This window comes from Pimephales promelas, chromosome 1 (assembly GCF_988280905.1).
Source record: "Pimephales promelas chromosome 1, fPimPro1.hap1.1, whole genome shotgun sequence".
In the NCBI taxonomy this organism is placed as follows: domain Eukaryota; kingdom Metazoa; phylum Chordata; class Actinopteri; order Cypriniformes; family Leuciscidae; genus Pimephales; species Pimephales promelas.
This window is the reverse complement of record NC_142769.1, coordinates 38948496-38973420: the sequence shown is the minus strand read 5'-3', so window position 1 is coordinate 38973420 and position 24925 is coordinate 38948496. Positions and strand designations below refer to the sequence as shown.

Here is a 24925-nt window from a genome sequence, read left to right as displayed (position 1 = left end):
GGTTTCGGGAAACACGACTCGTTGAACTATGCTGATAACGACGGAACTTGCGACCATAAATGGCTAACGATGCTTTCGGGAAACGCACCCATGGTTAGTAAACGCATTCACTACCATTAGTCCGTGGTGATTACGTAATTGGTAGGTGTGTTCTGAGGCTCCGCCTTCTTTGACGTGGAAATCTTTGCCAGTTCATTTCTTCCGTTCAGTTTCTCGAGTTTGAATGCCTGCGAGTAAAATACATGAACATTGGAGAGCTGCTTTATAGTGGAAAATGTTGTTGTAATTGAATGATTAATTCTGTAAAGATGCTTGCTTTTAAACAATCTATTGTATTAAGTGGTAAATAAACATACGTGACAAAGTGGTGAATTGCAGAGCTCGAGCAAACTTCCACATCGCTATGATCAGATGCTTTCTTAACTACTGTTTTCTCATCACTGTCATTTTGTTGTTTATTTTGCCATGAAAGAAATGCGCACACATATTAACATAATTATGCAAACACCACTCTTTTAGCAGCCTGGGCGGCATCAGACGTTCGCTAACAGTATATCGCTGCTCACGTATTTCAAACTTTTTTTTACCCCAAAGCAAAGAACGATAAATGACTTTGCCGTGAGTATATCAGGGCTTTAAAGGGTTAGTTCACCCAAAAATGAAAATTAAGTCATTAATTACTCACCCCCATGCTGTACCAACTCCGTAAGACCTTCGTTCATCTTCGGAACACAAATGAAGATATTTTTGATTAAATTTGAGAGCTGTCTCACTACCACATTGGCTGCCTAAGGGACTGGCTGTTGACGGCCCAGAAAGTCAATGAAGAATATGTTTAAATATCCCATGTGACTACAGTGACACAACTATGAGTTTATCAAGCGGCGAGAATACTTTTTGTGCGAAAAAACAAACAAAAATAACGACTTTATTCGACTATTCCTTTTCTTCCTTGTTGGCCTGAAACGAGACTTCCTTAGATTTCCACGACGCATGCGTGAGAATTGCGATCTCCTTCAACTACTTCAGTTCAGTTCTCGCGCATGCGTCGTGGAAATCTAAGGAAGTCTCGTTTCTGGCCAACAATGAAGAAAAGGAATAGTCGAATAAAGTTGTTATTTTTGTTTGTTTTTTCGCACAAAAAGTATTCTCGCCGCTTGATGAATCTTATAGTTGAGCCACGGTAGTCACATGGGATATTTAAACATTTTCTTTATTGACTTTCTGGGCCGTCAAGAGCTAGTCCCTTAGGCAGCCAATGTGGTAGTGAGACAGCTCTCAAATTATATAAAAAATATCTTCATTTGTGTTCCGAAGATGAACGAAGGTCTTACAGGGTTGGTACAGCATGGGGGTGAGTAATTAATTATTTAATTTTCATTTTTGGGTGAACTATCCCTTTAACAGTAGCTGGTGTTCAGTTTGTATACTGCTGTTCTCCTTCAACTCTCTTCTAAACTCTTCCCTCTCCTCCTTGGCAGCGCATGACAATCAACTTTGAAGTGTCACACATTCTTTTCCGTAGTATTTTTTTCAGTGGTTGTCCGAAACAAGTGTTGGTCCTGACTCCTGAGTTTATATTTGTGTTGTGGTGTGTAAGCCAACCGTGCAGCCCAAACCAACGCTGTGATAATAACAGTATCTGCTCTTCTATCTCTCATCTCTCTAATCAAGGGGAAAAAAAACTTATTTGTGTAGATCTACAAACTTATTTTGAGTAAACGTAATATAATGATGCAATATAATATTGCATATGGTGCATAACTGATGAATATGTTCGTTTGCAGTACCTCTCGAACCTTTTGCTGGTTTAATGGCTTGGTTAATTTCCAAGAGTCCCCTTTAAAGTTCACTGACTTTTTGTTTGTTCAATTTTGCACACTGAACATGGGTTGGAGCTCTTAATTTTGAACTCTCAAAAGTTCACCAGATTAACTTTAAAATAGACCTGCACAATTCTGGATAATGTAAGAATCGCATTTTTTGTTTGTTTCAAACAGAGATCATGTTTGTGAACAGACAACTAAAGATGACAGTCTGCAGACAGTCATTAAAATGTTTAATCTGAATGAATTATAAAAAATAAAAAAAGGTTCAATGAATGTCTCATAAATGGGCTATATGCACGCATAAGTTCCGCATTTTACGCAAGGATGCTCGTCCATTTCCGGTTGTGGAGATTAAAGTGGAGGAAAACCGAGGAAAACGGGATTATGGCAGAGTCTTCAAAATTTACTGTCCTCCCGTCTTTGAAACGAAACGTACATACGTTTAGATGTAATTTTATATACATAGTTATGTTTATTTAATATCATTTTAAAAAGAAGCATAAACGCAACAAGGGGTGTCTGTTTTATCTGTTTTTGTGACTAACGTTTCTTTAGTATAACCATGGAGTATAAAATTCAATATAAATTCTCGGTATTGCATTGGACTCTACGATCGGCGTTATCGAGCATCCTTACTCCTTCACCGGAAATACCGCCGTGCATAGAGCCCATACAACACTTGTTTCAATAAAGAATTATTTTTTGAATTAATGATTCAATGACAAATATTTTTTTAAGTCACTTGTCTCCACCTGGTGGTGCAACGATATAATGGATACAATCGTGTGGTTGAAAAGACTGTTTGTGATAGTCTCACATTGTCATGTGGGAAACACTATTCCCCTCAAAGGCAGGTCAAATGTTTTAATTCATGAGGCCCAGGACAAAAAAATGTTTAGGGTCACAAGGCTTAGGACAACCAACAGCATGACTTGCACTGGCAACTGGAATATATTTCCATAAACTAGGGCGTGAAATGTTTTTCATTCCATATTTGTCTGTTTGGTCTGTACGTTTTGCTGTTTTCCTTGTTCTCTCTTGAGCTCGAAAAACATGCAAACACGCACCCAGAGTCAGCAGGCAACAGGAACACACGCAGAGCGATGTTGACGCAAACTGCATGTTCAGGAAGGCAGCGAATGCATGACTTGTGCCTTTTTCATCTCTACACTCGCATTGTGCGTGTGTGTTATGTTTTATCTGCATGCATCTTTCTCAGTGCTATTGCTTTTTCTTTGTTTGGAAATGTATAAATCCTGATCATTTCGATTTTTCTCGTGTGCGAGACATTATTCATGTTTGTACATGTGAGTTATGGCAAGGCTGTAGCTGTCGCGTTGCCCTGAGGTTGGGTTGTTATTAAGTGTGTGTTTCTGAGAGGGAGACTTCAGAAAGATACTGAAAGGACTTTATTATGTGGAAGATGCTGTTCCCATAACTCGTATCATTTTTGTTCTGTACTGACATTTAAACAGGCCAGACGAAGAACTGAGGAAGCTGAAACCTTCTGGACAGTCACTCTGATTCAGTGTCACCTGTCACTAACTAATACTATCTACTTCTTGTTTGCTATATTTTCTGTTGTTAGAGGCTGCTTTCCAACTCAATGTCTAAAGTGAAAACTATTAACATATGCAGAGTCAATTACACTCTCCAAAAGCCAAATGTGAGAACTTTTTTTGCATTTATGTAGCAACAAATATATTAAAAAATGTTGCAATATTTTACTTGCTGCTGTTTTCCACAAATAAAGAAAATAATTCCTTTTTAGTTTATCATCATTTATTTATTTGTCTCATTAAACTGTCATTTAACTATTTTTTTTTTCATATTTGTGGAAAGGTCATTGTGTCACATCTAGAAATATTTATGGCTGGACGTTATTCTCTGTTTTCCCGCTGGCAAGCTAATTTTGGACCTCACATATATGAATGTTTTCAAGCTGGGAACTGAACCACCTGACAGTCAAATGCAATGCCAAAGAAATGCAACAAAGTTGCTAGATCATATAGACCTAGTCTTAGAATATTTGAAAACTCTTTAAAGGTCATCTATTAATAATGGTACTTATAATACATTATGAAGACCTTCCTACTTTTTGCATCATCTTCTTCTAGGGCATGATTCAGTACTTTGCCTGCTATAATTATACATTAGCACCACTAAAAAAATAAAAATAAATAAATTGATAATAGTGCTGTGAAGAAGATTTACCAACTAAATAATGGAACTAATAGGGATGCTTCTTAATAGTCGACTAAACGTTAGTCGGTGAAAAGAAGCTTAGTTGACCAAATTTTCATTAGTCGTATATTCACAGAAAAAAAGTCACGCAGTCCGTGACGGACAGATCATTAACACGGCTGGTCCATGTGGTAATTGCAGTATGTCGTGCAGGAAATCCAAATGATCGCCTATTATTCATCAACCTCAAATATTCGGGGTAAATAGAAGCTACGGTTTGTGTAAAGAAAGTTTGTCTCACACCGAGGTGCTACTGCAATCGTTGCCATTCACAGATGCCTCTGTCGTCCTATCTCGGCCTATCGGCTGCCTTTGTCTACTCTGTTGCTTTTGCATTTATACATCTGTGTGCGGCCCATAGCTCAAAACCTTGCTGGTTTCTCACACCTACACAATAAGAACAGGATGCGCACAGGCAGAATGAAGGAAGTGTGACCACCACAAGATTAGGCAAGGGCACTCTTCTCCTCCTTCCTCTCTCGCTCATTCTCTATTTCTTCCTTTAGCCAACAACTGTATTTTTAAAAAACCTTTTTCTGTTTAACCTTTTGTGTTTCTGCTATTCTCTTCCATCATGTTGCAGATTCCTTGTCGTCGCTAGTGCTTGAACTACTTCATTCATTTTGTTTACTTACTTTATTTACATATTTATTTACTTTTTTCATTTAAAAGAAAAATTGTGTTAATTTTTGCTGATTAATAAAACTGTTTGATTATAGTACCTAGACTTAGTGTGTAAAAGAGTGGAGTTTCCGTTTCGGGGTGTCCGGCTGGAGAGAGAGGAAACCGGGACGAGAATATATGTGATGATTCCGCTGAAGCGCAGAAACCTTTCTTCCTCAAACTGATATGGGAACAGAATGGAATGTGTTTATTAGCTGACGTGTTATATTATCAGCTTTTTTGCTCTTGTGTGCTTCCTATACCTCTCACCAAGAGAGAGGCCCTCTGTTTAAAGGTGCCATATGTAATAATTGAGGTAAAAATATCCAAAAAATGAGCTACACGCATCAAAAGAATGAGAAGACATAAGTGCAATGATGTAATTAAAAAACTGACAAGTTATAGTGCTGCCGAGATATAAACCTAAATTAGCATGCTAAATGACTAGCCCCGGCCCGGCAGGTGTCGTAATACCAGTTCCGGCCATGGGAGGCGGTATGCGGCCGGGCAACATTACCACCAGCCAAACTGCAGTGCACGAGTGAGTCGCGCTCGCGCCGGCTTGTGTGTGTACTTGAACCTGATGTCAGTCGTGTGGAAATACAGCCCATTACTACATTTCAGTTCAGGGAAGAGTTCAAAAAATGATTGGTTGACATTATGCATGAGGAACACATTTTGGTAAGTTGCAGCATACTGTATCTTTCAACAGTGTTCGGGTTCTTTTTCCATTAGCTAGTAGAGATGATCGGTTCACGTGCGCTAGGGATCTGTGGTGTAACATGCACAAGCGCCAAAACGGTATTTATTGTTTGAATTGCATAATAAAATTGACAGAATCTGAGAGCTTAACTAACCTGCTTGCTAAGTGTTAATTGCATGTGTCTCACGGTGAATTCGTGAGAGCTGGCAGCTCTGAATTTCGCTAGGTTGATCAACATCAGCGAATGCTGTCTGTCAAATTAATTCAAACTAACAATAAAAGTGTAATATGAACAAAACGAATACCGTAAACTTAAAATAATAGCCTGCAGGCTTTTATTTTCCCATATCGTCGAAATGCAACAGCTTGTTTTTGAGACAGGCGTCTATGAGTCGGTCTTCATCATTTAGTGTTGAGATATGTTGTTCATTTAGTCTCTGATCTCTAAAAATCTCCAAATGCTCCACGTGAAACTGCGGTCTTCCGACCTTTTACTATCGTGTCAAATGATTTGAATAATATGCGGAGAAAGAGAGCAAAACAGCGCTCGTTTGTGTTGTTTGAAGACGTGAGTGCGTGCGGCAGCGGCACAACACATTTTCTGGAGGTATACTGCCCCATCTGTTATGGAATATGGAATATTTTTTGATTTTTAGTTCCAGATGGCACCTTTAAGGAGCTCCAATAACTATCCTCCTTTTTATTTAATTCTTTTTTTTTTATGTGTATGTTCATGACTTGACATTTTTCTAAGTTCACCCGCTCTTGGCAGATATGGCCAAGGAATTGTGGACCTCACAAATATGAAAGTTAATCTTTAACATTTAAAGGAATATTTCACCAGAAGTATTTTTAATCTCGGCAAGATTATGCTGACCGAGTGTGTTATCTTTCACACAGGTCGAAGTGTGAGACGCGAGAGTGTGCCATCTTGGCATTGTGTGCCACATTGTTGCTTGCTAATTGCTGAAGCATCACCATTTTGTAAAGATGCTGCCACCAGCACTTCCTTCTAGGGGTGAAACAGTTCAAATTACTCACACTTCGGTTTTAGGGGTCACAGTTTCGGTACGGTTCGGTATGTGCTGTGTCAAATACAAATAAAGAAAATATGAACGAATAATTAAACTACGAGCAACAACACATAAATACAATACAAAAAATATATGTATCATCGCTGTTGTAGAATATTAGCAAGCCAGAATGTTTATCCATCGAGACATTAGCCGAACTCTACGTTTTTGGTGTTATGTTCAACAAACCATGTTATAGATGCGTCATCAGATTTAAGATGAACCGCGGTGCAAGTGCATTTTTTTTCTACCAGAGAACCTTTACACCCCTACTTCCTTTATATCTTTTTTTTAAAGGATCCTTCCTCTTTCAGACCTTCATTTCTTGTCTTCAATCATCCAAGTGAGACTCAGGGAGAATAAAAGCTAGTGTCAAGTTAAATATCTTGTCAGATAATCTGTTTCTCTTATTTGTTCCTTATTCACTTGTGCGCTGCTTTTGTGCGGTCCCTGTAAAGATTTCCTGAGAGGCAAACGGCCCATTTCTCTCTGGTGGTCGTTTTCAATCACTTTCTGATTGAATCTCAACCCATTAAATGTGAACAAGATGGTGTAGCCTAACTTTGGCAGCAGAAATGGAGTTTGTGTCATCCACTGAAGTGTGATGAATAAAATATAATATCGGCTATGGGTCTCATTCAATATGACTTACTTTATTATTTAACCATGAACTAAAAAGTAGCTGGACTCTAATTATTGAAGATGTGTCTTGTCGTTTACATACTGTTTATCAAAATACACTACTATTTACAATGTTGCTGCAATTATTTGACCGAAAATACAGTGAAAACTTTAATATTAGGAAACGTTGTTGCCATATAAAATAACTGTTTTCTATTGTAATATATTTTGAAATGCTATCTATTCCTGTGTTGCCAAAGCTGAATTTTCCGCATCATTATTAGTCTTCAGCGTCACACGCTCCTTCATAAATCATTTTAATATGCTGATGTGGTGCTCAAGACATATTTCTTATTATTATCAATAGTTTTCAGGATTCTTTGAATAAAACGTTCAAAAGGACCGCATTTATTTGTAACATTATACATGTTTTTACAGTCACTTTTGACCAATTTAATGCATCTTTCTGACCTCAAACTTCTGAATGCTACTAGGATATAGTGGACAGTATCAGTGTATGCTGCAGTAAGCAGTACACTAGTTCTCCAGTAGTGTTATTAATCATTCAGTCAAATTTGAAAAGACTTTTCTTTACTTAGTGTCATTACATTTGAGGGCAATAAGAAAACACCAGGGCTGAAACTGAGGGAAAATGCAAATCATAATCAAGTGCAGTACAATTATGCACATTAATTTCATGTTAATATCATTAATTATTAAATTAATGTCAAGCACTTTGCTTTTTATAGTCTTTTCTAAACACTGTATTTTCACTCATCACAGTAGTTCTGACAAGTGCAGTTTTTCTCGCCTCCGCCTTTTATTTTCAGGAGTTAATGGATCCTCGACTACATATCCTGTTTGCTTCGCAACATTCTGATTCATAGTAGGCTATTTCGGAGAAAATATGCAGCAACGTTTAGGAATTAGGAGGTCAACAGTTTGCTTCATGGCTGCAAAAGGCAATGTTTGTATCTTTTTAGTGTTTTATCAGTATAGTTACACATTGACAATTGCCTCGCTAACAAAAATGTTTTAGTAAGTTGACCAAATAGCTCTTTTGGCACAATTCACTATTGTATTTATTACAGTAATGTATTCATTTGACATCTTTAAATTAGGGGGCAATGTAACATTAATCATTATAAAGACTGAAGAAAGATTATGTTGCAGTCATTTACAGAGGCCAAAGTTTTCCTGTTGTTCCTGACTTATAAGAATAATTTTTAAAGAGTAACTAAACCCTAAACCAACTTTTTTTAGTTAATGATCTGTAATAATGGAACTTCATTGATGCCAGTCATTGTTTCGATTATATTTTTTGACATGTGTGTATAACAGTGTTGTGCAAGTTACTTCCAAACTGTAATACATTAGGTATTACTTGTTACTGTTATTTAAAAGTAATTCATTACCTTACAATATTACTGTCTCAGAATTGTAATGCGTTACATTACTCATGTATTACTTTTGAGTTACTTTCACCAAAATAACTAAGTAGAACTTAACTTTGGGGCTGTAACGATATGCAATATGAAACCGAAATCGCGATTCGCCACACGACTCAGATCCACGAACCTACAGAATCGCGACACACCTCTTCCAACTCCAGCGTTATTCTCCTTACCGTCCAGATCCAATGCTGCCTTATCTTTAAATTAGGCTATTAGTATTATTTGAAGTTAACATTATAAAATACGTAGACCTACACCACAAAACTAGTTGAGGATAAATTATTTAAAATTGGGTCCAGCATTATGGACATGACATTTGCAGTCAAAACTTGAAATAAAAATTCTCAGAAAATACATCTATTGAAACGTATATAGGCTACTTCCTTAAAGGACTCCAGACATTAGACAAATATCAGTCTGTTTTATTTTTAATATTAGGGAAAAGACACACATTCATGCGTGACAAAAAAATAGGAGGCAAAATATATTTTTTGTAATTCTGTTAATTACACTGCGCAAATCGGATGAGGAAGGGTTGGCTCTCCAGTCTCCATAGAACTTAAAATATTCATTTTATTTTAGTTTTCGTGTTCGCATTTAAGAGGAAAAAACAATGTTACAGACGCGACCGCTCTGAACTGGCACTAAAAGACTGCTTTAAAACTTTCACATAGTCTGTTGCCTTTAAGAAGCAAAAGCAGACAATACACTGTAATACAACTGTAATACAAGCCTCACTGAACATGTAACGAGTAAAATATTACTGAAAATTGATTAGTAATGCCTTACACTACTGTGTTACAGCAAAAAGTAATATGTTACTGTAATGTATTACTTTTGTAATGCGTTACTCCCAACACTGGTGTATAAAGTGTTTTATTTCTACAATATATGGCGTAAAAACGTCTTAGTGCTGCCCTCTTTAGGTTGAACGGTGGCTACTGCAGTTGAAATTTTTTTATTGGATGTTCAGCTCACCACGCTCTTGGTATGAGCTATGCCCTAGACAGTATAAAAACCAGCTTGTTTCGTCAAAACCAATCAGGAGTTGCAATTGCGAGTATTGAAAACGATCAGGATAGAGTGTTTTAGCATCTATTTCGTCCCCTCTATCTCCGCTGGGGTCTGCCTACTTTGTCAGCATTTTTCAAATATTGCCAGTGGGTGGAGTCAGGCTCTGACCATGGGTTTAGTTACCCTTTAAATAATCCAGCTTTTCATTTGTTGATTGCATTCATGTCTTCTGAAAAGGAAGGAGACTCATTTGTACCCATTTTTGTATTTGCAAATGAAAGTTATTCGGTGAATTTCATAACTGAAATATGCAATATACAATCAAAAGTTGTAGTTTATTGTACTGTAAGCCAATATGTGTGTAGCAGTCTGTTCCGCAGACGTTGAAAGGCAATGTTATGAGCCATTTATAGTTTAATGGTGGGCTCTAACCAATCATTTATTTATTAATCGCTCATTCTCTTTTACTGGCCTTGAGCTTGCACCAGTCTAGATCGTTACTCAGTCGATCGTTAATTCCATCAGTGAATGCAAAAGCTGTCGTTTTTTTTCTTTCTCTCCCCGTGTCTCCATTCCATTCTTCTGTTGTTGTTTTCTCCTTCCAACACCAAATTTTTGGCTCCATGTCACGCTTGAGCACAAGCACTACCGCAGACGCATTCGGTGACGCATGAGCCGTTTCTGATCCTGAAAGCTGAAGTAGATCTTCCTCAGTCAGCAATTACCAGTGTGCTGTGCTGTCAGCTTCTCCAGCACCCTGATTTCTCACTTTAGCCTTTGTGTGGCCTGATGGACCTTCCATAATAACTCCCAGTAGCACCCGAGAGACAAAATGTTCAGAAAGCGTGTTTAAAACACCCGTAAGCTGATTTAGCCTGGACATAATGTGGATTATGAAAGCACATAAATAGACTAAAAACAGGAACTGAACACAATCGTGTAATTTAGCACTTCCTACTTTAGTCTCATTGAATTTTCAATGTGTTTGTTTTTTAACATCCAAGTCCTATAAATATTGCAAGGGCAATTTGTATGAGGATGGAGTCATGAACAATGTTGCTTTTGAGACCCAGACATTCCTGTCGAATTAGCCCTTTTTTGGTCGTGTGACCCATATTAAAATACCAGTCTGATCTAAATGTCCTGACGTACCTCATGTGAGTTAATCGCATATGTTAGTGTTAGTGTTTAATGACTGGTGCGTCTCTAGCCGGTCGCTGCTCATTGGCAAAGTGCACAATCCTTGACAAATGACGCACGCTGTAATCTGCCCAAACAATAGGCAGAATTCAGTGGGTGATTTGGTATTAAGTCTTGGGTTTAGCCTCTGGTCGTGTAGAAAATTGACAGCCACTAATGTGGGAAACAAACATACACAGACCTTGAATTTGTTTCACATGACAAAATGCTGTTAAGTTATGCGTAATCTTGTTCGTAAACGGCAAGCAGCCCTGCAGTGTTTATAGCCTGTGGTATCCTGGTTGTACTGGACACTTCATCATTCACTTGCTTACAATTACAGCATTATTCATCAAACCAGATGGTGGTACTTAAGTGAAGTGTGTCAGTTTTTTTTAATTTAGTTGCAATACTTTCTTCAATTTCATCTTAATATTAAGAGTAAGCTATTACAGAGGACCTGGAGTGCAGGTCCAATGTAAATGAAAATGTAAAAACGTGTAAACGTAACCTATAAATTTGCTGTATATTAATCCAGTAGAATGTGACACATGACCTTACTATGATGCTTATTTTTTTTGGCTCCAAATTTTATTTAAAAAATAATAATGTTTATTTTCCTCTGTTTTGGGGTTTTTTTTATACTTGTTTTTTATTGAAATCAAAAAGTGCAATTCACAACATACAAATGCGATACCCTGGATGGTACAATATACATGGATGCATCCCATACAATATACATGTCCATCACTCCCCTAAAGCCTTTATATCGCCCATAGAGAAAAGGAAATAGATAAATATAGCCAGCATAAGCTTCACAGTACATAGGTATCATGGAATATACATTTGGATGGGGGACCACTGGTCGGGGTGTAAAAATATCTTAATTCTTGGCCATCCTGTTAAATAAGTCCAGCAAGATATGATAGTTACAGTCTGTTCATTTATGACACTTGAAATGGAAGTTAATGTTGAGTGCATTGCATTATGGTGTGAATCTATTGACTAAAAAAGCAATAAACAGATTCACACTAATAAATATCAAGTAATTGTGCTTGGTGTAACTCTATTCCTTCGTGTGTACTTTTACAAGGGAAAACCAGAGGTTAGTGTTTAATGTGATCATAATTGAAGAGTTTTGCACTTTCATGTTCACACAAGGCCATTTTATTTTTGTAAAGCTTTTAAAAAATAATGTCTACAGTACTCTCGCCATCACCCTACCTCTCGGCATGTCTCTGTCCCTCTATCTGCCCTGATAAATGTACCTTTATTTAGCCCCTCTTTACCCTTACCAAATTAAATTCAGACCCTGATTGATTTTTCACATCTCTCTCTCTGCTCACAGTCCTTGGCACTAATGAAGGTGCCTGGCCGAGTTTGTCTCCTCAGTGTGTGTGTGTGTGTGTGTGTGTGTGTGTGTGTGTGTGTGTCCTTATGCTGTAACAGGCTCCATTGTCAGATCTTGGCTTCTTTTTTAGGATGATGTCATTAATGTGGTCACTCAGAATCAGTCTTGGCCTCTGATTGGCTGAGGGTGAGTTGAAGAGATTTTAGGAAAGAAATGGAAAAGTAAAAAAATCAAGTCAAGTCAAGTCACATTTATTTATATAGCGCTTTTCACAATACAGATTGTATCAAAGCAGCTTCACACTGATAGCATGAAAGTAGCACAACACAGGATCAACAACATTGCTAAACACTAAATAACCCCAACTGAGCAAGCTCAAAGCAAGCCAAAAGCAAGGCGACAGTGGCAAGGAACCAAACTCCATCAGATTGGATGGAGAAAAAACCTTGGGAGAACCCAGGCTCAGCCGGGGGCCAGTTCTCCTCTGGCTTACATTCATATTGTTTAAATATAAATATTGTTTATGAATAAAACGGCCCCATAACATATCGCAGGCGTTGAGTCGTCTCTTCACAGGCGTTGAGTCGTCTCATCACAGGCGTTGGGGCATCCGAAATCCCCGTGAGAGGCTGGACACAAAACTGGACCTGACGAACGCCATTTTTCTCGGGACAAGCGTCCCGAGATAACAGCAGAAAGGCAGATGGGAAATAATTAGCATAGCTGATGTTCATAATGATTTCCGTTATAACTCACAAACTCTCCGTAACCTGAACTCTCCGCAACCCAACCGCAACCCAACCATACGCGCCGACCCGTTTGTCTAAAAAAATCAGAGTGAATAAAGTAGAAATCTTCACTTTGTGTGTTTGTACTTGTCTATAGTTTTTGTTTAGTTTTCTAATTTCAAAGTGTTTTATGTCCAAAAATGGTTTGGTAAGCAAAAAACTTGAAACACACAATTTGTTGTAGCATCATTCAGGTCAGTTTAAAGGGGAAGCCTTTTACATTTTACATTTGAATGAGGGCACAGGAAATATTTACTCTCCCTCTCCCTCTCTATCTCTCTCTCCCTGTCTCTATTTGTGTACAATTACTAATATTTGCATTCCTGCAGAGCAGAGATATATGGTCTTGTGTATATTTGTGTATGTTTATTTGCTGTGTTTGTAAATGGATGCCAGTAACTAGGATACGACTGGCAAAATCCTCCTCCATGATTTAACAAAATAAGGATTAAACATGTTTGAGGTGATCTGAGTGTGTTTTAAGTTACATCATATGTCTGCTTGAGGGTAAATATTCAGCCTGACACTTGGCATATGGCAGCCATAAACGTTTCCCTTTCAGAAATGTATCACGGTAACTTGACTTTCTGCCAAATGCCCACAAGCAGTTGTTAGTGCAGTAAAACGTAGTAAATTAACATGGGTTTTATTTTAAACCTAAGAATATTTTGGTACCTTTTTGTTGACCTACAACTTTAGCACTGTGCAAGTGTGCAATCGTAAACATTTTCTGTAATATGACGTTTTGTGTGAATTTTCAGTATTATTATTACCCCAGTCTTTAGTGTCCTTCAGAAATCACTCTAATATGTTGATTTTCTGCTCAAGAAACTTTTCTTCTTATTATTATTATGGTGAAAACAGCAGTGTCTATTTTTGTGGATACATTACATTTTGATGAATATAAAGTTGTAACGTTAATATTGTCTTCAGTATCTTTACTATGATTTTGATTAATTGAATGCATAACTGCTAAATGAAAGTATTCATTTCGTGAACGTTTGAACTGTAGTGCGTGTATGATAATTATCTTTTTTTAATAATATTTATTTGAATGATAAAGTCATTTAATGCTTTGTGTATAGTGCAAACACTTCACTCCACATTCACACTGCCTGATGTTCTTTTTCTCCAATTTGTGGTTGCCTTCTTTTTTCCTGTCTTCAACAAATGCATGCTCTGTATTAGTGTGTGTGCCTTGAACTTTATGCCTCATTCTGTTGTCATGGTAACGCAAAAAAAGCTCATCTGGCTGCTATGATAACCAAATACAGCATATTTAGGCAAGTGTGCAGCTTAACTGGGATAAAGTACATAAAAAGCCAGATCATGGCGTACATATGCACTCATTTTAATTAACCCCTTGTTCTGCGGGCCTCATTTCCATGTGATGAAGAGCATATTAGGCAGATTGCATGTGTGTGTCTGCTTCTGATAAGGTTTGTGAGTGTTTCTCCGAGCTTCTATATAAAGTCTGTGGTTTTTAGCAGGTGCATGCATGCTAGCTGACACACTGACGGAGGTGTGAATGTGGCTTTGGCAGCTTACCCAGACCTGTTTATCGGCTATGCAGTAATAATAAGATCTCCTCTTTGAAGAGCACTGGTCAGGCTGGTGACTTTTATCAACTAAGAAAATGTGAAAAGGGTTCAAGGATAATTATGACAAATTGGAAATTAAATGTGACTAGTAAGTAAATAATGAGTGAAGAGAGAGATGGAGAAGTGCTTTTATAAATATAATAGAAGAAGTTTACGAGTTCACACTTACATGTATAATTAGATGGAGTAACGGTTTATGCGTATTTGGTGTGTGGGCCGGGGGGAGGGTTCAGAGTTCGTAATCTTGCCCGAACCCAGAGTATTCCCCTGTGTAAAGGAGTAGTGTGTGTGGAGAATGCTGGTAAACTCAACAAACAAAGGTTAGTCTGCTGAAAATATGACCTCTTATTGTTCATTAACTAAATGCTTCCCACTATTTGTTAATAAAACATCATTTAGAGGTCGACATATTGATCAGTTTTGGCAATTAATCGGCACCGATATCTGATTGCTGGGACAATCGGCTATCAGCAAAAAACAACTAACATGATTAATTAATATATTAATGTTTTTATATTTAAAAAGTACATTTTCATGGTTCAGTACTGTTTTTCAATTTTTGTAATAAAGTTCAGCTCCATTTTATGTGCAAGTATAAATGTATGGGTTTTTTTTTTTAATTTTTAAACAAACAACAACTTTTAATTATAAAAAATACTGAATTTAATCAACCATTTGTACAAACTATAATATTTGTTATGCTGCCTGAATGCTTTCATTATCATTCACTTTATATCAAGATAGAAAAGCTATTCGCTAATATTGAATGTGTGCGCTAATTATAATTGATAAACTTTGAAGCCTTTTCAGTATTCATCAACTTTATGACTATTTGGATTTTTGAATTTAAAAATCACAAATAGATCAAAACACTATTTTTTGCAATGAGATCAATTACCGGAGAGAGTGTTAAAGGTACACTGTGTAGGAATTTCTCCCATCCAGCGATGAAATTGTATTTTGCATTCAAACAAATAGTGCTCTCTAGCTCCTCGCTTTTTCAAATGCGTGTTGCAGCTACGGTAACCGTTATGTGCCAAGAAGCTACGACATGTCTTCCAATAGCACTTCATCGAGTTTAACTAATGCATTACATTCCCTAAAAAGTAACTTAAGTAACACAATTCGTTATTTTTTTTAGGAGTAACGCAATATTGTAATGCATTGTTATTTTTAAAAGTAATTTTCCCAAACACTGATCCTTTTGAATAAAAGTTCTTTAAAAAAAAAAAAAAACATTCTGTAGTTTATCAGACTAATTGTAACATGTCAGACAGCTCACAAACACGTATACTATAACCAAAAATGCAACTTGGGAGCCCTTCTATTATGAAATCTAGAAGCACTCTCTGTATTTGAGAAACTCACTATGGGTGTTAGTTACTGGCATGCAGGCTAATAGATTTGCACTTCTGTGGTGCTGTCAGTGAGCATGGATGAGAATGTACCAATGCAAGCATTTGTGGGTGTATTTGTGTCTTTTGTGTCATTTTGATAAATGTGGCATCCCAGCAGCAGGCATTTCTTTGTTCTTGTCATTTCAGAACTTTCAGAAGTTTGTGTGCGTGTTTGGCATCTACAAGCCCATTGTTTGATGTTCTTTGAGTCTGATTTGAGCTGGCGTTCATGACTGAAGAGGATGGGGTCAACAGTCTCCATCTATCTCTGTCTGTAAACAAACAGCTTATCAGTGCCGGGCCATGGCAATGGGTCTACAAGAAGCCTTCTTCATAATATTCCTCTTCACAGACGTTTGCTTGGCACTTATAAATGTTCAAGTGGGTGGAACATCGTGTGTGAGTTTACTGACATGTTTTGGTTGACTTGTCTGTGTGGTTTTATGTCGGTGAGAGGTAATGGCCACAATCCACTTCCAGTTCAGAGTTCTAGTGCTTTGCTGTCAGTTCAAAGCAGTTCTCTGAACTGTGTTTGTGAAGAGATTTTCTCTCTTTCTCTCAATATCTATATAGATATATATACACACACACACACTACGGGTCATAAGTTTTAGATCATTTAATGTTTTTATAAGAAGTCTCTTCTGCTCACCAAGGCTGCTTCTTTTTTTTTTTTTTTTTTTTTTTTTACAAAAAAACAAAACAACATAATATTGTGAAATATTATGACAATTTAAAATGAATGTTTTCTATTTTAATATATATTAAAATGTCATTTATTCCTCTGAAAAAAACTGAATTTTCAGCATCATTACTCCAGTCTTCAGTGTCACATGATCCTTCAGAAATCAGTCTAATATGATGATTTTATGCTCAAAAAACATTCATTATTACTTTCAATGTTGAAAACAGTTGTGCACATTTTCTTTTCAAAAATTATTTGATGAATAGAAAGTTCAAAGAACAGCATTTATTCAAAATTGAATCTTTTTTTAACATTATAAATGTCTTTACTGTAACTTTTGATCAATGTAACTCATCCTTGATGAATAGAACTATTGATTTCTTAAAAAATTAAAAAATTAAATAAAAATTCTTACTGACCCCAAACTTTTTAAAGGGTAGTGTTTAATGTTACAAAAGCTTTCCATTTCAAATAAAAGCTGTTCTTTTGAACTTTCTATTCATCAAAGAATCCTGAAATAAAAATGTAAAAAATAATAATAATCATACATGTTTCTTGAGCAGCAAATATTCTATTAGACTGATTTCTGAAGGATCACGTGACACTGAAGACTGGAGTAATGATGATGGAAATTCAGCTTTGATCACAGGAATAAATTACACTTTACTATATGTATTCACAAAGAAAACAGACGTTTTAAATTGTAATAATATTTCGCAATAATAATGTTTTTTTTTTAATCCTATAAATGCAGCCTTGGGGAGCAGAAGAGACATTAAAAATCATTAAAAAACATTACAAATCTTACCGATCTAAAACTTTTGACCGGTAGTATGTGTGTGTATATATATATATATAATATACATGTATATTATATATATTTATTTATTTATTTATATGTTTGTTTTTAATTTAAGTACCATATTTAGTTATGTTTACAGAGTTTGTTTGTTTATCTATTTAGTTAGCTAGTTGTTTTCTTGCTTGCTTGCCATGTTTTTTTTTATAGGCTCTCTTTTCTGGATACAGTTTTATTCAAACATATGGTTTGTTTGTTTTTAATTTAGGTACATTTTAAGTTGGCATGTTTGCTCATAGGCACTCATTTTGTATACAGTTTTATTTATCTATTTTTAGAAGTAGTAGTATCCCCCCAAGCCAATCACCTGAGCCATAAATTCTACGTGGCTAATTACTCTGGAGCTGAAGGAAATGATTTCATGACAGCGCTGTAGGCACACCACGACGAGCCCTTCTCTAAATGACTAATCTAATTAAAAAGAAAGACGCCAGATAGAGAAACTGAACATTATAGGGCCAGTCTGCTTTTAACGGCCCTCCACAACTATGATATATTTGCACTATATACATACTTTTAGCCAAAAATGTAGGATTCATGTACTGTTTAACAGCCGTCAACAGTGAAAGATGCTTTTGTCCCCATAATGACGTAGTTCCAGCATCTCCAATCAATGGCCAGCAGGGCCATGCTAGGCAGCCAAACCCTGATGACCCCTTGGAGAACAAGCTGTTTAAAGAGGTTTGGATTGGAATGCATAGATGACATAATGATTGGAGGGATGGACATAATGATTCAGAGAGAGGGAAGGGAAAGGAATAAAGTGGGAGAAAGCACATGCTGTTGTTTTTCCGTCATTCGAAACAGATGGAGCTCTGGGGCGCCACTCCTCTTAGAGCAGGGTGAGACTATTTCCTCTCATATGCTGTCCATACTTATGACATCACAGAGACGCCCATGATCAGATTTCACTCAAGCATATGCATTTATAGACTCAAGCATTCCTTGTCAAGTGTTTAGCGGACATGTGAGCAGCCTGTGTAACCCGTGTATTGTTTTGAGGGGTCAGTGAATGTGTCAGTTGGTGTTTCCCGTCTTCCTGTGCTGAAGGTTCGGCCGCTGCTGACGCTCTTGATGAGTGTTTTGTCACCTCATGCTGAGAGTGAGGTTTCACTCTTCCTTTTCCTGCTGCATTCTGCATTCTTTCTCAGTAGTAGTTAAAATTGTCACTTTTTATGCCTGGAAAGTAATGGGTTAGTGAACTTTTGCATTCAAAAAATGTGAGGGTTGGGGAAAATCTCTAACATATCTAACCTATCTCATATCTCTTAATAGATAACCTTCACTTTGGTTGAATTAACCAGAGATGCATTAGCAAGACAAAATGCTACTTTCCAAATGTCTTTTTCTCAGTTTTGTTGTTTACACACCTTCCTTTATTTTTCTCACGGATGTGATTTTTCCATGATTAAATTTGCTTATAATTTGAATAATAATAATGAAACCAATTTACCATTCAAAATATATATCTTATTATTTAAATGACAAAAAAAATATGATTATTAAAGAAAGAAAAGATTGTATATTGTATTTTTATCCTGATCACATGCTTTGAGAGATCAAGTATTGTTAAAATTGTATTTTTCAATGTTAAACAATTGTTTAGGTTATTTAGTGTAGCTTGTAATGTTACTTGGAATTTCTACAACAACAACAAAAAAAATAGTAAAAGCATGCATTACTTGTTACTTGTTTAGGGATTGTTCATACAACAATGCAATTTTGTAATCATTGTTGTTCCAAACCTATGACTTAACCTTGAAATACATTTGCCATTCTTTTCCAAATAATGAGATTGAATAAGACGCTAACAAACACGTTTGTCGGGTTTTTTTTGGATCAGTGTGTTACCCCTGTTGGCGTTGGTCGGGGTTTGTTTCACCCGACTGAACATGTTCAATCAGTGTTTGTCAGTGTCTGATGGGGCAGTGTGAACATGACGGTTACTTTTCATCAAATCCTAAATCCAACGGCCAACTTGTTTGTTGGCGTTTTTCTGTGCGGTGTGACTATCATATGATATTTGATATTTTTTCTGATACTGTTATGGTGCATGTTGTATTAACTCTTCAGATTTCATTCGTTGTAATTGCATTGGAAAGAATGACAATTTAAACTGTTTCATTTTGTGTTTTGGAATGACAAATTAGTTTGCGAACATACTAAATTGCGTTTATCTGCCTTCTCTTCATGATCTCTCTATCCTCCCTTTATGTTTTAGCTACTCTTTCATGTTTCAGTCTTTGTTTATTTCATTTTTTTCCAACATTCAGATGAGTCACTGACACCTACAATCTCTTTTGTGAGCTCTCTAACTCTCTTGTTCATTCTCTTTTACTTTCCCTCTTTTTCTGGCCATTTACTGTTTAATGTTCTTTTTTTGTCCTTCTCCGCCTTTTCCCTTCCTTTTGTCCAGCTGCTTTCTGTTGGCAGAATCATTTCTTTCTTTCCTTCCTTTTGTCATGCTTCTGCCCTTTCTGTCCCCATTCTCTTCTTCTTCTTGTCTCTCTCAGTCCCAGGGAAAAGATTGTGTGTGTTGGCCCATGTAACCACAGATAATATTTGAGTAATTGCATTGGTTAACCACAGGTGGTCACTGGTTTTCATATTTCCAATGTTTCTAGGCCTTGTGTAATACCCTGGATAAGGGGACCATATGTAGCTTTTTACCACACCTGCTAATGGCAGGTGAATAATGTTTCTTACTGGGCATAAAAGTGATTTTCCCCCTAATGTGAGGTATATTCCACATTTTTGTCACCACCTGGAAAATTATATTATATTATATTTGAAATAGTTGTTGTTTTTGGGCATGTCATTTCCATCCAGGGCTTATAAATATTAGTTTTTCATTTTTAAAGACCACCATTCTTCAAATTCACTTTAAAATATTTCTAATAAATGTAGGGTCATGTAAGGCCTACTGGGGAGCAGCACTGTTGTAACTGGACACATACGATAATAAAATGTGTCACAATAATGAACATTCACGGTATTGTTATCATGGGCACTGATTCAATACTGTGAATAATTATTTAATATGAATTATTCCGATTTTTAGAATTTTAATTATACTTTTCCATGAATTGCTTAAAATGCACAAGCACAACACTGCATGCATGCTGCTTCTAAGAGGCATGCGCACTCTGATGTAAACAAGCCCAACACCGATAAGAAGCGCATGGTGCGACGGGTGAAGCAAGACGTGCTAAATGAAAACGCGCATTCACTCTCTGACAGCAGACGACGTCTTATGGAAAGCAGCTGGGCTACTTTCTGTTTCTGAGCAGTATTTAAATGTTTAAAACAGCCATTCAGATTTGTGCATTCGTAATGGTGTTCATCACAGCACTAAATACTTAAGTAGTTAATGCGTTAACTAATGTTATTACACAGCTCTGTGGAATACTTAAATCATAAAATATTAAAACATTTGATTTGACAACAGTTAAATACATTTTTTGTACAGTTATTTAATTATGATATTTTCATACAATATGATGTTATTTAATTATGATGTTTCATACAAATGCAGCTGCTGCTATTTTGCAACTATTGTTTTGTACACTGAACAAACAGGTACCATTTTAAAACAGTTTCATCTCAAATCAACAACTTAGCCTATCGTCTTATCCCTATAATTACTTATGTGGCAAAATGCTGTGTAATAAGTGGAATGACTGTATATCGTATCTCTTAAATGTGTCTCACTTGCCGCGTAACCAACTGCTCTGTAAAATGTACATCCAGAATAAACCCCAATGATTGCAATCCTGATCTGTTTCAATCCTGAACACCTGTTGGTGTTTATTCTGAGAAATAAACTGTTTGAAACAATTGTTTACTTTATACATTATATAGTTTTATTGTATTTAAATGTTCAGGTCTTTTTTTTAAAGAAAATAAATTACTGTCACATGCCTAGTTGTGACTAGTTTTGCATTTGACACTTGGAGGGTGTTGAATTTCTACCCTTAATGGATAAAAGAAAACACTAAAAGTGATATTTCATATTCTGTTCAATTCCACACACTGCAGAACAGTATGAGTTGGCCTTCCTTTTGAATACAAAGCCTTTCTGATTTCCTGGATTTGGCATCACCATGGTCTTTCTGAAATAGCAACTTCAATTTACCACTGCTTTCCACAAATACAGTATACTTCAAACACACAGCGGAACTTCATTTCATTCTACAATGTGCTTTTCTTGTTGCTAAATACATTTGGTTTTAATATGACATTGTCTCTCTTTCCTGTCATTACAGAGTCTTCAAGAAGTCCAGCCCCAACTGCAAGGTAAGATTCCCCAGAGTGTGTTAGAAGGTGGAAGGTGGGATCTTCATTGGTCTCAGTGGACCTTTTCCTTTCCTGTCTCTCTCTCTCTTGCTTCTCCTCCCTCATTCTCTACCCATCTCTCTGGGTTTTCTCTTCCTGTTCACTTCTTTAAGTTCCTTTTAATTTTCTGTGTTGTCTTTAAACGCTTTCTTAATTTGTTTGTTTGTTTGTTCTTTCTACTTTTCTTTCTTCCTTTGACTTTTTCTTTATCAGCAGCACAGTGTTGGTTATCACAGCATTATTTCCTCTATAATTTCTTTCTCTCGGCTTGCATTTGGGCTATTTCCACCCTGCAGCTGCCTTCCTACCTAATTTCTCTATCTTCTCATCTCACCTCTCATCTCTCGCTTTCGTTATCTAATGGAAAGCGTTTTGCATGTGGAGGATGTGTGTTTGGAGATCACGCCGTCTAGAAGGGTTGTCTTCAGGAAGGGAGTAGATCATCTAGGGGTTAGTGTGGCACGCCTTAGGCCGTTTATTAAATGGTTTGTGTGTGTGAGTTCCTTGATAGAGGCACCACTTTCTTTTTGCATTATCTCTAGGGTCTTTGTGTAGCAAGTTCAAACTTGCGCTGTTTTCCCAAACATGTCTCTGGTTTTCTTTTTTCTAGCTCACAGTATACTTGGGGAAGAGGGACTTTGTGGATCATCTAGATCACGTGGACCCTGTGGGTAAGTCAGATGAGAGATCCCACTCAAAACATCTTGGGAGTTTTTTGTTGAACCTATCCACTTCCTTTCATGCCTTGGTAACATCTGCGTCTTTGTGGAGTCAGTTGATGTTGATGGACATACATTGGGTTTAATGACATATTTAATGCTTACCTACTTACCTGCTATAATGTTATAGGAACTATAATGTTACTGTGAGATTTTTGGTTTCTCTCTTCATATCCCCCGTTGAGGGAACGTCTCTTTCCTTGTTGCATGGCAGCCGGTCACAAGAGACTTCATTCTGCGAGATATAGACGTTTCTCTCATTACGTTTGTGTGGGGAGATTATCTCTGTCAGGAGTATTACATATTCTAATGGTAATCTTGTACAAGATAACTCTTGTTTAGTGTTAATAGTCTCTATGACTGTGATTCTATCCAAACCTCTGTGAAGGCTGAAAGAATAAGACAATAATGTTGAAAAGTTTGAGGTCCATGAGATTTAAAAAAAAAAGTTCATAAAAAATCTGGTTATGCTCACCAAGGCAGAATTTGTTTGACTGAGAAATACAGCAAAAACGATAATACTGTTGAAATAGTGCTGATAGTTCTGTTGAAATGTTGAAAACCGTTGTGCTGCATAATATTTTGATAGAAAGTGTAATACATTATAATACAAATGTAATTTAAGGATTCTTTGATGAATAGAAATTTCAATAGAACAAAATTAGTTTGAAAAATAGATCTTTTGTTACAATATAAATGACTTTACTGTCAATTTTGATTAATGTATTGCCTACTTGCTCAATAAAAGGATTCATTTCTTAAAAAGGTATTATTTTTCTGCAAAAAAACCCCAAAAAACGTATTTACCCAAATTTTTCAACATTAGTATTATTATTCTGGGACTTCTTGCAGGTTCTCTCTCTTCTTATTCACTCACTGTATTTTGTCTGACTTTAGATGGGGTGCTCTTGATTGACCCAGAATACCTAAAAGACAGAAAAGGTAACATTGATTTACTGGATCTCAATTTTCTTGTGTTGCTTGCAAAGTTATTTTTTTAAACATTAAATAATCTTTATCAAAACCATTATTAATTTTTCTGTCTCTCTCCTCTGTACTTTGTGCCTTTTTACCAGTGTTTGTGACTCTGACGTGTGCCTTCCGATATGGTCGTGAAGACCTGGACGTGCTGGGCCTTTCTTTCCGAAAGGATCTCTTCATCTCCAGTTTCCAGGCCTTTCCCCCTTTGCCTGAGGAGCGTAAACCGCTCAGTCGGCTACAGGAGAGACTGCTCAAGAAGCTAGGCCAGAACGCGTACCCCTTCAACTTCACGGTGACTCTTTACTGTGACTTTTTTTTCCCCATTTACATGTTTCAGTGTTTGGGTAACACTTTACAATAAGGTTCATTAGTTAACATTTGTTAATGTATTAACTAACATGAACTAACCATGAGCAATACATTTGTTACTGTATTTGTTCATCTTTGTTAACGTTAGTTAATAAAAATACAGCTATTCATTGTTTGTTCATGTTAGTTCACGGTGCATTAACTAAGGTTAACAAGATTTAAATAAAATATTAGTAAATGTTGAAATTAACATTAACAAAGATCAATAAATGCTGTATATGTGCAATTCATATTAACTAATGTAGTTAACTAATGTTAACTAACAGACCTTATTGTAAAGTGTTACCAGTGTTGGTAATGTTCAGCTATGCACATGTGTTTTTATTCAGTGTATAACTTGAGTGAAACAAATTTGAACTTTTATGATACCTTTTTAAGACCAATTCGCACTACACCGCACCAACGTGGAAAATCACCAGATTTCAGTACAAACAAGCTCTAGACGCCAACTGACAGGGGTAACAGACAGATCCGACAAAGTGTCTGTTGCCGTCTGTTGGTGTAGTGTGAATTGGCTTTTACACAGCACAGTAATTAGTTACAATAACTAAATCAGCATACTGTCATCTGAAAAATATTGCAAGAATTAGATGCTTTGTTGATCAGATGTGCTCCTACATTCAAATCCAGACTCAAAACACATCTGTTTAGCTGTGCATTTACTGAATGAGCACTGTGCCACTGTTCGGCCGACTGGTTTTACTGTATTTTATTTTATTTTTTATTCTAAACTGTTTTAATTATTCTTATTTCTTTTAATTATTTTAAAGCACTTTGAATAACCGTTGTGTATGAAATGTGCTATATAAATAAACTTGCCTTGCCTACAACTTTACAGACCCAATCAAATTGACTAAAAACTGTCTTGTGAAACACTCAAAAAATTATATTCACTTTGTTTGAATGATTTTCTTGATTGTGACCAGGTTATTTTGCTAAAGTCGTTTTATTTGTTGAAAAGATTCCTCAGAACCTTCCCTGTTCAGTGACTCTACAGCCCGGCCCAGAGGACACAGGAAAGGTAATGACATATCATTATATTTTAGAATATTTTCTCTGA

At 36.4% G+C, this 24925-nt stretch overlaps 1 protein-coding gene and 1 long non-coding RNA gene across 2 annotated transcripts in view; one reads left to right on the top strand and one right to left on the bottom strand.

Moving 5' to 3' along the window:
* The window catches only part of arrb2b (arrestin, beta 2b), a 43053-nt gene that overhangs the window by 9877 nt on the left and 8251 nt on the right, over positions 1-24925 (top strand). The window contains exons 2-6 of the mRNA XM_039659774.2: positions 21727-21757; positions 22407-22467; positions 23413-23457; positions 23592-23788; positions 24827-24886. Coding sequence (XP_039515708.1) covers positions 21727-21757; positions 22407-22467; positions 23413-23457; positions 23592-23788; positions 24827-24886 — 394 coding nt within the window. The remainder of the gene's footprint in view (positions 1-21726; positions 21758-22406; positions 22468-23412; positions 23458-23591; positions 23789-24826; positions 24887-24925) is intronic.
* On the bottom strand, positions 12367-14797 carry LOC148998473 (uncharacterized). Its single transcript, XR_016160763.1, has 2 exons — positions 14690-14797; positions 12367-14547 (listed from the first exon to the last, which is right to left on the bottom strand). It is a non-coding gene; the product is annotated as an uncharacterized LOC148998473 (long non-coding RNA).